The sequence below is a fragment of the Myotis yumanensis genome, unplaced genomic scaffold (genome assembly GCF_028538775.1).
Source record: "Myotis yumanensis isolate MYYU_CA2020_CCGP unplaced genomic scaffold, mMyoYum1.0.hap1 SCAF_4, whole genome shotgun sequence".
NCBI classification, from domain to species: Eukaryota; Metazoa; Chordata; class Mammalia; order Chiroptera; family Vespertilionidae; genus Myotis; species Myotis yumanensis.
Window position 1 is genome coordinate 16,597,001 of NW_027223755.1, and position 17,925 is coordinate 16,614,925.

The 17,925-nt window shown below is 41.6% G+C and overlaps 1 protein-coding gene across 2 annotated transcripts in view; it reads right to left on the bottom strand.

Annotated features, from left to right (window-relative positions):
* The window catches only part of RETREG1 (reticulophagy regulator 1), a 105,907-nt gene that overhangs the window by 9,343 nt on the left and 78,639 nt on the right, over positions 1-17,925 (bottom strand). For both annotated transcript variants that reach the window (XM_070411922.1, XM_070411923.1), the window contains 3 exons: positions 3,490-3,616; positions 2,391-2,475; positions 287-424 (listed from right to left, as the gene is read on the bottom strand). In XM_070411922.1, the coding sequence (XP_070268023.1) occupies positions 287-424; positions 2,391-2,475; positions 3,490-3,616 (350 nt within the window). The remainder of the gene's footprint in view (positions 1-286; positions 425-2,390; positions 2,476-3,489; positions 3,617-17,925) is intronic.

A 17,925-nucleotide genomic window follows, 5' to 3' on the forward strand; every position in this document is an offset into this window, starting at 1 on the left:
CAAAACAAAGCAAATTAAAGAAAGTAAATCGTAAATAGCAAATATAGAATGGTTGAATTCTTTTCTCTGAAATTTAATTAGAAAGTCCATTTATTGTATGTTTCAGAAGATAATAAAAGTCTACCTAAATAGGAAAGGCTATGTTACTTTGGGGAAGGGGGTGAGCTTCTGTAATAATATGCTGTAAAAGGCAAATACCCTGAAATGTACAGAAGGTGATTTCATAATCAATAGCCCGCTGATGTCTTATTTCATGTGTGGAATCTAAAAGTCAAACTTTACCTACCAGATCTCTCACGTTTTTTCTGGTTAATATATTCTCCAATTCCAAAATCTAGTTTCAGCAGAACTGACTTGATTTTGCTGTATAGTTTTTGTCCCATATCATTACACTTAAACAGTGGACACAAAAATGCACACAGTACTGAAATATAAGAAGGAAGAGAGTGTGGGTAAGATGATCTTCATTTCAAAAGGCTACATCTTTGTATTTCACAAAAATATTTCAATTCCCCTTAGTGACAAACAGAAGGGTGTTTTTCTTAGGGAAATGCTGCTGTGAAATAAGTTTACAATTTCAATTCTTCTCCCTGCAATAACAACATTTATTCCTACATGCATGCGTGTGCGCACGCGCGCGCACACACACACACACACACACACACACACACACGTTTATAGTCATTGTTTCCAAAGACTTACAATTAGATCAACTCCCTCCCTTCAATCCTTTACCCTCAAAATTTTTACACAGATTCCATGCTTTCCAGACAACAGTCCTGGGTTAAGATCTCTACTTATTTGTTAAATGCAAATGCCCCATGGGAAAATTATTATCTACCTGTCTCTCATCAGTCATATTAGGATAGTAACGTTATTTCAGGGCTGCTGTGAAGGGTAAATGAGACGAATGCAAACCATCTGAATAATGCCTGGCCCATATCAGACTCCCCTTCTCCACTCTCTTCTCCTCTACCTGCTGCACAAGGCAGATCAGAGGCTGACATTCTACATGAATTCTATTTGGGAGAATGGATTTGAGCTCGGACCATTTGCCATCTGTGGTATGCATTGGGAAAACAAAAAGAAATGAAGGTTGTATTGTCTTCCCTAGTGTTTATTTCTTTGTTGTTGTTAGGAAAAGTGCCTATTTACCTTTCAAATAGGAGATGCAAACTCAAATACCTCTAGCAGCCAAGGTGGTATATAAAAATTTTAAAAGCTGGTATGAGAAAAATAGGGAAATATAAGGGTTAATTAAATGGAACATGCCCACACCATCTAAAGGTGGCAGCACTAAATCATATTTTTCAGGAGAAGCAGGAAATCTACACTTTTTACAGCATTTTCTAATTATAATTGATGTACAGAAAATTACACATATTTAAAGTGTACAATTTGATAAACTTTGAGCCAGGCACACAACTAAGGAACCATCACCACAATCAAGACAGTAACTATATCTCCCATCCTCCAGTTTCCACATGTGTCTATTAATCCTTTCCTCCTGCCTATCCTTGACCTCTCCTACCTCACCCTCAGGCAACCATTGTCAGCTTTATCAGTAAAAATTAGTTTGAATGATACATAAACAAAATCATACATTATATACTCTTTTTAAAAAAAAAAAAATCTGGCTTCTCCCACTCAATTATTTTGAGATTTATCCAGATTGCTGCACATATTGATGTTTTTCATGCTGAGTAAAAATCCATTGTATGGATATACCACAATTTGTTTTTCCGTACATCTATTGATGGTCATATAGGAATTGTGTTCCATTTTTGCCTCCTACAAATAAAGCTGCAATGAACATTCATTCATGAGTCTTTTGTGGAAAAATGCTTTCATTTTTTTGGGTAAACACCTAGCTATGAAATGGGATACAAAATAGTTTTTAAGAAACTGCCAAACTGTTATCCAAAGTGGTTGTACTATTCTACTTACCCACCAACAGTATGTGAGAATTCCAGCTGCTCCATATCCTTGCTAATGCTTGATATGATCAGCATTTTTAATTTTAGCCATTCTGGTGTAATGGTATCTCATTGTGGTTTAACTATTTTTTGAGCCACAGAACATGCACAAGGGCAAAGGTATTCGTGTGTCTGTGGGGGTAGGGAGTATACTTATTTATAGCTTTAAGACATCATTTAAAGTAACATTAATTACTTATAATCCTGCCTTTTGGCAACTATTCTTCCAATTTTAAAATATAAACAAATCTCGATGAAAAGGAGAAACTTCGGACAGATGAAATTAAAGAACAATCAACTTTCTTTATAATTAAGAACTCATCCCCTCCTCTTCCAAACTATGGATGGTCTTGTTGACCATTAAATGATACCACACGTATCGCATAAATTAGCCAAATGTTCTGCTATACTTACAGAGTAGATAGCTGAGTATAACCCCAGGAATGTAACTTCCCAAGATCATAAAAAACGTGCATACACTGCAGACCAGGAGGCAAAACTAGAAATCAGAGAAATAACACGTGACAGTTATGCATAATACCAGGACATTTCAGAGTACAGGATACACACACACTTATTTTTCTATATGTGATCTATTAATTATGGTGAAGGCTTTTCAGTGTTCTTTTGCCCTTAGTTCTGACTAATGACGTACAACCAGCCTTACTCCATTTTCACACTTGGTAATAATCATTCTGACGTTCCAGAAGCCAATTTCTGGCACAGGGCACAATGTCTCCCATTAATCATGCCTGTGGCCTTTAGTACTGCCAGATGCCAGAGAACTGAAGATTTATTTGCCTCCAGAAACTTCTCTTACTCAGGATCACCCACTGGATATAAAGCAGCCTAGGAACTAAATCTGAAAGTTCAAACTACTTCTATAAGCAAAACATGTTACAGAAATTAGATGCATTTCTGTAAACATAACGGGAATTTGCACAGCTGATAAGCTACTGGGATAACTCTACTGGCCATTTTCATCCTCCTCCGTAACTATATCAAATTGATCCACTTCTACATCACCTAGAAACCAGCTGTGAATGAAATGAAATTCCCACAGTGAAACATGATTATTTTCCTTCCAGGAGTCATTTTAGATTAAAAAGAGAGACCCAATTATCTCCAAAAAACCCTTCAAATGACTAAGAGTTCATTTCATTTCCCTTTGACTTCAGAACCAGGGTGAACATACTGAAATTCTTAATATTTTTTTCTTCTTGGTCTGGATGACAAGACCAACCACCATTCGTTTTGTTAAGGAACTAGATAAATAGGTATAAAAATAGGAGACCAATCCAATTTCAAACTATGATGTTGAAGTTTGTCTAATGCTGACACACGAATGATTCTAAACCTTGCTGATACCAGCTCTTATGGGATGTGTTCCTAGTAGATCGTCTTCTGAACTGGAGACCACTTACAAGCTGGTAAAATAAGTTAACGCATTTGTTTCTAAGTTTACTGCACCACTTAAAGCACACACAGTCATTCTTCCACATGGGAAACTTGCCTTGCCAGGGCTCTGCTGTTTGAAAAGAGACATTTCTTGAAGAAATATGCTGAAATTCATCCAGGATTCTGCAATACAGTGGCTGAGCCTGGGTTTTTCATCTGGTTTGGAAGTGATAACTTCCCAGCTAAAGAGAGAAGAAAGAAAACAAAACAAAATTAAACGAACTTTGGATAATTCAATATTCATTGCTTCAGAAGCAAATATTTATTGAGCACATACTGTTGGCAACACTCTCTGGAAAGTCCCTGTGCAGAGGTAAACAAGCCAGACATCTGCCTAGCAAAGCTCAAGTGCCAAGAGAAGAAAGACAGACTAAACCACCAGCTACACAATACCCAGTTACAATAAGGGACAGTTGGGGGAGACGTACAGGGTGGGGGCGTTGCGACATCCTCTCTGAAGAAGTCACTTGAGCCCAACCATGGTGGCTCGTGGTTGAACATTGACCTATGAACCAGAAGGTTGCTCTTGGATTCCTGGTCAGGGTACATGCCCAGGTTGTGGGCTTGATCCCCAGTGGGGGGATGTGCAGGAGGCAACCAATGATTCTCTCTCATCATTGATGTTTCTCTCTCTCTCTCCATCTCCCTTCCTCTCTGAAATCAATTATATATATATATATATATATATATATATATATATATATATATACTAGTAGCCCAGTGCACGAAATTCGTGCACATTAAAAGGGAATTAATTGCCCTAACCGGCTTGGCTCAGTGGATAGAGCATTGGCCTGCGGACTCAAGGGTCCCAGGTTCGATTCCAGTCAAGGGCATGTACCTTGGTTGCGGGCACATCCCCAGTGGGGAGTGTGCAGGAGGCAGCTGATCGATGTTTCTCTCTCATCGATGTTTCTAACTCTCTATCTCTCTCCCTTCCTCTCTGTAAAAAATCAATAAAATATATTTTTTTTTAAAAAGGGAATTAATTAGCAGAGATATTTTAATATTGCTATTTGCTCTTTCTCTATAATAGAAGTGTGAGAGATGAAAGGAAATTAGTAAAACGTATATGAAAATCATATATAAATTTATTAATAAATAAACAGTAACAAAAGGATATAACAACAACAGAGGCATGATATAAAAACGACAAAAACATGATATGAAAACAACAAAAACATGATATAAAAACAACAGTGATGCAAACAATGGCTGATAAAGTGATTAAACTTATTCTAATATCTCCCTGTACACCACATTAAGAGTGAAAACACTTTCAGAGTGCTTGACTAATGTCCCTTGTGATGAAGTACTTAGAACTTTAACTGTAACATCACATGCTCTTCAAACTCGAGAGAAAGCAACATATAACTGACCATGTGCAAAAATGGGTTCAGGTAGGAATATGCCTACTTTTTCTAGAGTTTGTCCTTGTGATTTATTAATAGTCATCACAAATGCTGGCATCACGGGAAACCGACATTGAATCAATTTAAATGGGAGGCCAGTGTCAGATGGGGACAAATTAATTCTTGGAATCAGAACAGCCTCTCCCTCTGCAGATCCCGTTAATACTTCAGCTTCAATAATTTTAGGTCATAATCTTTTGATAATGAATCTGGTACCATTACAAAGACCCCATTTACTATTGAGATTTCTCAATAGCATGATGATTGCACCCACTTTCAATTTTAATTTATGACATGGCATTCCCGAAGGAGTAATACTATTAAGAAATTCTATGGGAAAATTTTCCTTTTCAGCATTATTCGTGGAATCAGTGGAATCATAGCAGTGGTTCTCAACCTTGGCTGCACATTAGAATCACCTGGGAATCTTTTTAGAATCCTGATTCCTGGGCCTTATCCTCCGGAAATTGTTTCTTTGTTATGGGGTGGGGCCACAACATTAGTAACAAAGAAACAGAATTAAAACTTTATTGTGGGGAGCCGCTACAGTGTTTTGGACAGGTTCAAGCCTTGGACTGATGAGAGGGTACAGTCCTCTCATTGCCACGTGCAAGTCCCAGCTTGGAGGGCAGGGCCTTCCCAGCACAATTATAGCCAACAGCTGTAGTTGTAAGCTTGAACCTATGGTCCGAACACATGGCCCCACGTGCCTGATGTAGGCTTGATAGAGTTCAGGTGCATGTAGTTGAGTAGGATTGAAACCCAGGAGAATGTTGTAAACATCTTGATCATGCTCTTACTTTGCCTCGTAGCATCTGCTATAAAATAAAGGCATGGCTGTGGGCGTGGTCGCTGTCTCTCAGAGAAGCAGCATCCCACCAAGACCTGGCTTTCATTCTCTTGTCTGTCTTTTCTAAGCCTTTCAGCCGCCCCCACTCAGGTTCACCCCTGGCCGTGCTGGCGAGTGGCACACTTTAGAAAGATCTGCCTCTACACTCCGAGGGCAGGTTCCTGCCTCAAACCCCACCCTTACAGGAAACAGCTTGGGGGAGGGCCCAGCCGTTGCCAAGACAACCCCTGCAGGACTGACTTCCTTCCAGTTGGTTGCCAGCCAGACCCCGGTCATGATGAACACCACCCATGGTATTTATATAAGTATATATATATTTTTAAAGAAGTCACTTGAAACTAAAATCTGGATTAGCAGGAGTTTATCATAAGGACGCAGAGAGTACCAGAAATAACAATGTACAACATATGCAAAGGCCCTGCAGTGAGAAGGAGCTAAAAGCACTATTCTGAGCCCCTGGTGTGGCTCCAGCAGAGTGAACCAGGGGAATATCATTGCATGAAGCTGGGAAAGTAACAAGTGGACTGGGTCATACAGGGTCCTGTGGGACTTGTTAGAAATACTTCAAAGCTTAAGGATGGGGAAGCCACAGTACTTTAAAAGAAACCTTGGCAACAATCTTATGGTCATCGTCATCACCACCATCATCATCATCACCACCACCAACAGTGCGTTTTCAGTGTATACTATAATCGGTCAACTCTACAGAAAATTGTTCAACTCAACAGAATCTCACTATACCTCATATATTCCAGATCCTCATCACAGAATTGGTTGAATGCAATGCATGACCCAAGCAGGCACTGGGTCCCTGCCCTAATTTCCCCCCAGGAACTTCAGTGAGCTAAAAATTAGCAACAATCACTACAGGAAGAAAACACAAGCAAATACAGGGCATTCCTTACAATTACAAAGACAAATCCAACTCTTGCGAGCCTAACTCATCTGAAAATATGTCAGTTCAAACAAGTTCTGCATAGAGCCTTCAAATTCATTCATTTAATACATAATTATTAGTGCCTCCCATGATGAGGCACTGCTATAAAGGTAAGGATATGGCCATAAACTAAACCCACGTTCCAGGTAAAAGACAAGGATTATGAGGGAGCTATATCATCAGGGTGAGGCTGATCTCTGGATTCAACTCCAGTAGCCCTAAGACAAGTCAAAACTTGTCTTAATATTGAACTAAAAAAAAATAAAAAAATATTGAAATCATAATATTGAAAGAAAAAATCAACAGAATATATGCAGTATGATTTCATTTATGTAAAGCTCAATATCACACTATCACACTAAGCTAACAAATTGTTTAAGCAAGGAAAGGACAAAAAACATATTCAGGAGAGGAGTTATGGAGTGGGAGGCTGGATCAGTAGGGAACGTCACGTAATTAGAGCAAGGCACAGGAGAGCTTCCTGGGTATTGATCATGTCTATTTTTAAATTTTATTTTTCAGTTAGAGTTGACATACAATATTATATTAGTTTCAGGTGTACTGGTCACTTAACTTAGGTGATGGATACATGAGAATCAACTTACTGTTCTTAAAGCTATACCTATATATACATGTGTACTCTATGGCCTCTATTTAAAACCGTGCTGACACTTAAATGTATAATCATGCTTTTTACTTAATGAATAACATTCTTACATGAGTATATCTCACTTCACATCCTACAGTCAAAATATAAATGTCACTTAAGTTTTTGCCTCAGTGTATGTACTTGTGAAGTAAAAGTATTTTTGGTGAGAGCCATGAAAATAACATTTTGAAAAGGTGGTATTTTATATAGATTCTGGAACCTTCTGATAATACTACCTTAGGTTTCATGTCTCAGAAGTAACACATTTGTATACATGTTTTATTACTCCATTAAGTAAATGGCCTAAAATTAAAAAGAAGCCTAGTCTAATAATAAATTATTAAAATTACCCATATTATCTGCATAGAGATAATGTTATAGCAAAGTCCTCATACAACTTATGGTGTTTAGTACAATAAAATAATTAAAAATTCTGTTTTGCTCTTAAAGACCTTACCTATTTTCATAGTGGACTTCAAATGAATATGAAGAAGCCTTAGTATCCATCTATCCATTACCTTATTCCCTTATTCAATAAAAAGTTATCAAGTTCCCCCACTATGTCTTACATTATATTCAGTGTGTATAGTATTGTTATTTCAAACCAACAAAAACCGAATACCTGTAGCACTGTTCCTTTCTCTGTCTACAGAGACCACTACTTACTTGGTGGGAAGGAGATAAGAGAATATTCATATGAATATTTTCCATAGGCATAAGATGACACTCTCATTTACATTAAACTAGAGGCCCGGTGCACAAAAATTTGTGCACTCAGGGGTTTGGGGGGGTCCCCCAGCCCGGCCTGTGCCCTCTCGCAGTCTGGGACCCCTCGGGAGATAACGACCTGCTGGCTTAGGCCTGCTTCCGGGTGGCAGAGGGCAGGCCCAATCCCTAGGTACAGCCCCTGGTCAGGTTCAGAGCAGGGCCGATTGGGGAGTTGGGGCGCCACCCCGTCATGCACAGAGCAGGGCCCATCAGGGGTATTGGGGCTCCGTACACTGTCACGCACAGAGCAGGGCCGATCAGGGGGTTGAGGAGCTCCCTGCTGTCACTCACAGAGTAGGGCCGATAGGGGAGTTGGGGCACCGCCCCCTGTCACACACAGAGCAGGGCGGATAAGGGGGTTGGGGCGCTGCACCCTGTCACACTCAGGGCAGGGCCAATGGGGAGGTTATGGCTCTACCCTGTCACACACAGAGCAAGGCCCGTGGAGGGGGGTTGGGGTGCTACCCTCTATCACCCACAGAGCAGGGCCGATCAGGGGGTTGGGGCGCCGCCACTGTCATACTCGGGGCAGGGCCAATGGAGAGGTTATGGCTCTATCCTGTCACACACAGAGCAGGGCCGATCAGGGGGTTGGTGCGCTGCACCCTGTCAAACACAGAGCCGCAGGGCAATCAGGGGTTTGGGGAGCTCCCCCCTATCAGGCACAGAGCAGGGCAGATAGGGAGGTTGTGGCCCCACCCCCTGTCACACACAGAGCCGCAGGGCGATCAGGGGATTGGGGAGCTCCCCCCTGTCACACACAGAGGCGCAGGGCGATCAGGGGGTTTGGGCGCTGCCCCCTGTCACACTGATCCCGGTGCCGGGAGCCTCGCTGCTCCACTGATCCCGGTGCTGGGAGGCATATTACCCTTTTACTATATAGGATAGAGGCCTGGTGCACGTGTGGGAGCCAGCTGGTTTGCCCTGAAGGGTGTCCTGGATCAGGGTGGGGGTCCCCACTGGGGTGCCTGGCCAGTCTGGGTGAGGGGCTGAGGGCTGTTTTCCGGAAGCGAGTGACTGAAGCTTCCAACCGCTCCTTGTTTTCTTTCTTTTTTTTTTTTAATTCTGGGCCAGCTTTAGCTCTGAGGCCTCCCTGCCGCTGAAAACATCGATACAATGTTGCTAAAGCCCGGCTGAATGAAAGCCGGTTTCTGGGGTTTTGTTTATCTTCTTATTTGCAACATAGTACATAGTTGCTTAGAGTTGTAGCTCAGAGGCTGGCAAGTGAGGCAGGGAACGTTGGAGTCCGCAGCAAGCAAGCCTCATGTTTGCTTCCAGCTGCCTGGCTGCCGGCCGCCATCTTGGCTGGCAGTTAATTTGCATATACTCACTGATTAGCCAATGAAAAGGGTAGCGGTCGTACGCTAATTACCATGTTTCTCTTTTATTAGTGTAGACTAGAGACCCTGTGCACGAAATTCATGCACTGGGTGGGGGCGGGGGGGGGGGGGTGAGGTCCCTCTGCCTGGCCTGCGCCCTCTCGTAGTTTGCAGTCCGGGAGCCCTCGTGGGATGTCCTACTGCCATGGAGACAAGAGAGGCTCCCGCCACTGCTGCTGCGCTCACCAGCCACGAGCCCAGCTTCTGGCTGAGTGGCGCTCCCCCTATTGGAGTACCTTGACCACCAGGGGGCAGCTCCTGCATTGAGCGTCTGCCCCCTAGTGGTCAGTGCACATCATAGTGCATAGTGACTGGTTGATCCGCTGTTCGATCTATTTGCATATTAGCCTTTTATTATATAGTATTTCTCCCCTTTAGGAAATGCCTCCTGTGACAGTATTTTGGGACAATAAATTCCATTGTTACTAACACTTATATTACTGTAAGAACTGTAAATAATTCTAATTTATATATGAATTATTATTACAATCAGCAACAGAAATGAAAAATTCACTGTGTACAAGTTGAAATTATTTTCTAACCAAGTGGGTTTGGAAAGAGTAGTAAAAGTTTTAGATAACAATTAATGTATAAATGGTGCTAAATACAATTTAATAGAAATACATATAATTTAAAAAGGAAATCTGAATTCAATGGCAAAGAATTCACTCCTCTAAATGAAAGATGGACCCAGACGAGTCACCCTCTGGGAGTTTCCTAATAAAATGTCCAGTGATTAATTCTGATTTCCACTGGAACATACATTTTATAGTCTACCATTCGCTTATGTCACCACAATTCAATGTAGATAATATAAGGAAGTATGTACCATATACTGTAATTAATATAGTTATATAATATAGGATGAGATGGAACATTTCAGGTCAACTTTTCAAATTCCCTTATTATTATAGATGCGCAAAGTGAAACCTAAGTTTCCTCCGCTAGTTTGGGGCAGAGCCATGACCCGATGCCAAGACTCCTAATTTTCCATGCAGTTCTATTTCCTTTAAACATGTACCCTCTTCAAAGGATAAATAAATTCAACAACATCCTTTAAAGAAACCCAATATTGTAATTTAGAGTGAGAAGGAGCATTCAGTGTTCCTCCTCACTCCTTTCTAGAGTCAGGAGGAAGAAGGTGTGACTAACCCAAAGAACACGTGGCCTCATTTAGGAACTGCCTTTCTAGGCAATAAAGAGCTCTGTGTGTGCAGAATGCAAACACTCAGTGGAAACTAAGATTCATGCTTGGTGGCTGGTTGGCGCTTAATACAGGTGGCATCGAGAAGAGAGAGAGAGAGAGAGAGAGAGAGAGAGAGAGAGAGAGAGACTGCATAATGAAATTCTAGGTTTTCCTAGAGAGCCTTATCTGGAAAACACATGACCAGAGAAAGGATCGCCTGTGAATATTGGATGATGCTTGGGAAAGAGATCTTTTACACTATCCTTGGCACTGATGAACCTGCAACGTAAGATCCAACTAACATAAAAGGAGCCTTAAAAACAGTGTGAAGTTTTCTCAAGTTCTTAACCAAAGAGTATAACTCTCCTATGTCTGAAGGTCATCCAGTGGAGAAAACTAATGGCTTCAGTATTAATAGTCCAGTGTTTATTTTCGCCCTCCTTACTTTCAGAAAGAACATGCACTTGCCAGCTTCAAAGGGAAGTAAGGTTCTTTGGTTCATCTGTCCATTCTTCGTTCTGTCCGTTCTTTCCTCCCTCACCCACATGCTTGCTTCCTTCGACTTTCTCTCTCACTCATGCCTTCACTGAGTGAACCTCCTACACACTCCAGCCAAGACATAAGGACCCCTCAAGAGTGCCTCCCTGGTGGTCATCATCCCCAACCTCCCCCACGCTTGGTGAGTCCAGCTGAAGTGGTTCCAAGCAAGAAGACACAACTCCCCCATGGCCACACCATCTTTCAAATGGGCTTATTCCCAAGGATTGCAGCTGTGTAGTGCTTTCAATTTAAAAAAAGGTATCAAAACTATGGCCCTGGCAGATTCATTTAGCTATTGTGAATTTTAAAAAAAACCCACAAAACTAAAGGATAGATTTTTGACAAAAGACATTTTGCATGGTCAAGATAAGCATTTATTTGCCAAAGAACCAATTTATGGTTTCACCTGCCTGAGAAATTCTAAGGGAATAGAATTAGGAAGATGGTTCCTCAGACAAGCAGCCTCACCTTATCACAGAAGGGAGCTTGGCCTCCCAGCAGAACTTTAACCCACCGTCCTTTCTTGCTGCCTCCATGTTCCTGTTAGAATACCCTTTGGTATATACATTAGGTGGTCACGCCTAAGTAATCCTTCCAACCTTTTTCATCTCATGGCACACATAAACTACTAAAATTCTGCGACACACCAGAAAATATATATTTTTTGCCAATCTGACAAAAAACAAGGTACAATTTTGATTCATTCACACCAGATGGCTATTGCTGTGTCGGCTACATCACTTTTTTATTTGACAATCTACAGGAAAAGATGTCAGGTATTGTATATGTTACAAATTCTTGCAGCACATCAGTGTGCCAAGGCACATTGGTTGAAAATTGCTATTCTAGAAAGTTCTCTAGTTGACTGTGAGCCCCTGGGGGACAGTTTAAACAGCAGCCGTCTGGGCCTCACTCCAGAGAGTGTGGTGGAGCAGATCCTGGGCAGAAGCTCAGAAATCTGCATTTTTAATAAGTGTCCCAGATGTTTCTGAGACAGGTGTTTCTTACACTAAGAGTGACTGTGAGAAACACTCCATGAGAAAGTTAGGAAGAATTCCCATTTCAAAAATAAAGACAAGAGGAAAATTTGCTTTGGGGCAAGAATTTGCTCAGGAATCCAATTTGCTCTCCCACCTGAAACAACCAAAAAAAAAAAAAAAGTGGAAGGGGTAAAACAGACAAAATATATGAAACACTGATTTTCAAGACGCTGGGCATTACTCAAGGCAGGTGGGCAATCCCTGAGAGATGGTTGAGTGCTGTGATGTCCAAATCACTGCCTTGAGTTTCTAGGCTGAGGAGCAGGAAGGATAGATCCTGGTGACTGCCTGAGTTGAGGAGATAGAATTCAGAGTCCAACGAGAAGACCCAAGAGCCTATGGTGGCAGCACTGAGTGGGGGGACTAGAGCTTGCAGAGAGAATGCTGACCATCAGAGGACCCCTGGAATCTCCAGCTGAGGGCCACCAGGGCACGCATGAGGAACCCGGGACGAGGAACCAGCCATAGAAAGGACAAGCAGAAACATAGTCCTGTGCTCACATAAGGCCAGAATGATACCTGGTCCCACCAACCATACTGGGAAACCTCAAATTCATGGATATCCTCAGAAGGGCTTTGCCTCAGTTGAAGAGAATAATTAATCCTAGGCTAAGTGCTGCTCTGGTTCTAACAAGTCTTAGAAGCTCCAAAAGGATCAAACGGATTTGAAGGTATTTAACTGTGGCAGACCTAGGAATAAAAAGTGGTGAGTTTGGTATGATCCCAACGACTCACGTGGTCTAACCGGGATCTGAAGGATTTTATTTTCTTTCATGCTTACCCTTTAAATTATTGTGTACCTTTTTTCTTTAGAAATGTACTTAACAAAAACATGGTTTAAATTGTATTTTAAAAGACAAGTTAGTCTTTGTACAGTTTAATGGGTGACACATGAAATTTCAATGCACTTTAGTTTCAGACTGCAGCACATAGTATCCTCCATTAGGGGGTGCTATAAGGCTAATAAATGCGACACTCCTCTGCTCTTTAAAAACAGACTAATTCGTAAAAGAGAACACCTGCTAGCAACCTGTTTCATCTCTTTCACCCCCAGTGCCTTTGAGCTCTACAAAAATAATGCAGAAACAAATGAATCTTGGCATACAACAAATGATGTCTGTCAGCACCATTTTCCTTCCCTTCATTTCAATAAACATGCATTGAAGGCAGTTGATGACTGTCAGTCATCATTCCTGGATGCAGGAGGCTAAGGAGCAGGAGGGATGGATGGCTATGGCACCCTCTCCAACCAATAAGTCAAAGCTTACACAGGACCCTAAACTGATATTCATTTTCTCTCTCTTTCTCTCTCTCTTTCTCTCTCTCTCTCTCTCTCTCTCTCCCCTCCCTCATTACCTCTCTCCCCCCTTCCTCCCTTTTTTTCATTATACATAAAGCTTGCCTTCATAAAATGACATTTAATTAGGGCTATTGGATAAAATATTTTTTAAAAATCGAGCTGGGAATTGAGTATGGGAGGAGAACCTGAGATACCATCTTTTCGCTATTGTGCATTTCACAGGATCATACATCTTTTTAGAATATGCTAGTGAACCTAAAATTCAAAAAACATTTTTGTTGTGGAATGTTATTTTTTAAAGCAAAAAATTAAGAGTTTTTAATATATCAAAGTTCAAGTCCTTTCATATATTTCTTGAGCTTTAGGTTTGAGGAGACAATTACCAACAAGAGACAGGTAAGCTGTGGTGGATGGGGAAAGAAAGAAGAGGAAGCAGTGTGTGAGTGAGGGGTGGAGAATATGAATGAATCCTGATGGTCTAGTTGGAGCTCTGGGGTCCTGAAAGCCCTGAGAGGCAGAGCCAGCCACAGATAGCCCCTCTGGGGGAGCCAGGTCTCCCGTGGGCCTTGAGTTGGTTTCAGCTTGGTTTCTGGCATTTGCAGCACAAAATGAAGTGCTACATTTTCAGTGGGATCAATGAAGAGTTGTATGACGTATTTTAAAGTCGGAGGCAGAAACAACTATTTAAAAAGAGGGATGGAAGAAGATTACACACAGAGATTAGTATCACAGCTTTATTTAGATGACAATCTTCAGTAGAATGGAAGAATGGAAATAGGGTGAATAATTCAAGTCGAGGCAGTTGGTTAACAATTCAAGCTAAGGAGGTTTCAGGCAGCAAGAAATAAGAATAGCAGCTAACACCAGGGCCCAGGCACTACTCTCTATGCTGCAAGTGTAATCTCACATTCAGTCCTTACAACCAACCCAGGAGTGAAGTGCTATGTGTTATTCCTGTCTTACAGATGAGGAAATGGAGGCCCAGATACATGAGCCATCTTGCTCAAGGTCACAGAACTAGTACACAATGGACTAGGCCTGTAGGAAATGGAACTGAGGCTGCTCAGAACGGGAGACACAGGAAGACCTCTCTGGAGGGGAACATGGGGATCATTTCAGAGATGAGTGAGAAAGTGCATTAGAGCATCAAATGGGAAGGAATACAGAATCCTTAAATGCCGAGCTACAGACACAGAAATATCTAAAATGCAGCTTTCGTTCCCAGGTGTAACTAAGGACCAACGAGTTAGATTCCTATTTTCTCTCTGCACCACTTCAGCTGTTTCTAAGTCAGGACCCACACAATGGTTCCAAAGCACGTGCCAATGATAAATAGCCATGCTTACAGCTGCCACTGGCCGAGCTCTCCACAGGTCGGGGCACTGTGTGTAACACTGTGTGCATGTCTTCACTGACTCTCCTCCACCTGAGCCCCTCCCCACCCCATTGGCATACCATTCTCTTCTGTAGCAATTACTGACTGTAGTTCATTTATGATTGCAATGTTGACTATTAGATTTTAAATTCCATGAAAGAATTCATAGATGTGGCTCTGGCCTCAGCAGCTAACCGAGCTTGATGTCTATAAAGCACATGGAAGAGTGAAGAGATGAATAAATGTAAACAATGGATGAATATCCAAGAAGAAAATAACAAAAAAAATTACTGGTTATTTAGTGACATTATGTATGATTTTTATTCACTTATCTGAATGCTTCTCCACATTAAATATTGGCAATAGTGAGCATGTATTCCTTTCTATGTATAAATATATATATCTAATAATGGGCAAAAGGCCCCCAAAATTTGGAAACTCGCTTTTATTTATGTGGAATGGGTTTTTAAAAAAATTATTCCCCTAGAAATGGAGAGTTAAACTGCCTTCAAAATTAAGTAATAAGGAAATATGCCTCATTTATTCCAAAATAACTAGAAATCAGTATTTGGTGTGGAATTCCTTCTGGCAAAATGTGGGCCCCAATGCTTGACTTCTCCATGGGAATCAGGAGCACCCTAGGCAGACAACATCACATACGACCCACATGCATGTGTGATCCAGGGAGCACAGGACTGGGGCCTGTGAAGCTGTGTAGGCCTGACTGTGAAAGTCAGCCAGTCCCCAGCCTTCCCATGCGATAGAGAAAATGAGTCCCCTTTTTGTTTGTTGAGCCACCTCAATCCACTGGAGAGCATTTTCAGATACTGTTGTCTCCTCTTAAACACACACACACACACACACACACACACACACACACTTCTCGTCTGTTTTTTAAAAAAATCTTTATTGTTGGAAGTATTACATATGCCCCCCTTTTCCTCCCCATTGGCCCCTTCTAGCCTACCCCCACCCCTCCTCCCCTGCCCCAGGCCTTCACCCACCCTATTGTCTGTGTCCATGGGTTATGCATATATGCATACAAGTTCTTTGGTTGATCACCTCCCACCCACCACTCTCCCCCACCTTCCCTCCTAGATTCCACAGTCTGTTCCATGCTTCCATGTTTCTGGATCCACTCCTTTCATCAGTATATTTTGTTCATTAGATTTCATATATGAGTGAGATTATGTGATACTTGTCTTTCTCTGACTGGCTTATTTCACTTAGCATAATACTCTCCAGGTCCCTCCATGCTGTCTCAAAGGGTAATAGATCCTTCTTCTTTACAGATGCATAGTATTCCATGGTATAAATGTACCACAGCTTTTTTATCCACTCACCTACTAATGGGCACTTGGGCTGTTTCCAGATCTTGGCTATTGTAAATAGCACTGCTATGAACATAGGGGTGCATATGCTCTTTCTGATTGGTATTTTGGGTTTCTTAGGATATATTCCTAGAAGTGGAATCACTGGGTCAAATGGCAGTTCCATATTCAATTTTTTGAGGAAACTCCATACTGTCTTCCACAGTGGCTGCACCAGTCTGCATTCCCACCCTCAGTGTAGTAGGTTTCCCTTTTCTCCACATCCTTGCCAGCATCTGTCATTTGTTGATGGTAGCCATTCTGACAGTGTGAGGTGATGCCTCATTGTTGTTTGAATTTACATCTCCCTGATGATCAGTGCTAGTCACTTTTTAGATGTTTCATATCCCTAAGAACTCATATGGCAATAATCGTTCCCAACGATGTTTAGAAGAGCTCTGTCATACCTCCTCCAGAGAATGCACATTATTTTTACACTATTTGATTTGATTTTTAATCTATAGAAATTGAACATTGAAGCCAAATAATATTTTTGAATAAGTGAATTATGTCAACATCCCATATGGACAAACTTTTTGAAAAGGGGATTTGTTATAACCTAAGTTGTCACCTAGCAACCACGACAAGCAGCTGCTTCCACCATCACACCTATAAATATGCTTTGGCCTGGAGCCCTCACAGCCCTGTCATTCTCCGCGAGTGACTAATGGTCTCATGCTCTCGGTTGGTAGCGAACATCTGTTGATGGTTAAGTCCTGCCGAATTTTTCTTAGAAAGGTCAGTCAGTATCCAGTTACCGATTTTAACATTTCTTAGCACAATGTGTTAGAATTTCTTTTAATCCTGTGGACACATAATATGTTCTTCCGTGTGTGTGTGTGTGTGTGTGTGTGTGTAGAGAACAAAATAAAAACAGGTATGTGTCTCTGCACAAACACAGCATTAGAACCATGACAAAGCAAATAAGATGTGTCAACTGGAGATTAAAATAAGCAAACGCAAGATTAAGAAATTACATAGCCCTCCACTTGAAGCTGTCACTTTCTCAGACCTCGTGAGCAACTCCTCCCAAGGCCAGGGACCAGGAGGCACCAGCTAAGTGCTGGCTTTTTCTACTCCAAGCAGTTGAGCCCCATCTCCCTCAGGGAAACTTGGGGTTCTATGTAGGTGGGTCTCTCTCTCTCTGCCCCTTCTCTCCGTCCCTCCCTCCCTCTCTCTTTTCAGACAGCAGTCACTTTGTGAAACTGCCCCTGTGTCCCTTCCATCTCAGTCTGTGCACTGCCACTTCCCAGGAGCACAGACCATCACTTATCCACCAAGATGATTTGGAAGGTTGGCACTCAACCACCATCGCGTTGCTTCTTATGTTATTCTGGTTTCTATGAACAGATGCCAGTTAGAAGTTATTTTCCAGAGTTTTAATTTCATAACTTTTCAACAACTAGACTGTCATAAAGTCAGGGCAAGAACAATTTAAATTCCATTACTAGCTCAGAACAAGCGCCTACTTGAGACCTGCAGATTAAACACCCTTTGGTTTGTGAATGCCAAGATTTGCTTCAATCACTCTCCCCGATGGAAGAAAAGGTTTCTACCTTATCCCTGAAGCACGGATAATATCTGAGAGTCAGGAAACATTTCTCCAGGAAATCAGATATTATTATTGTGAAGCAAGTTGACTAATTTGGACATAAGCCTTTCTTTGCATTCTACTTGGGGCCACA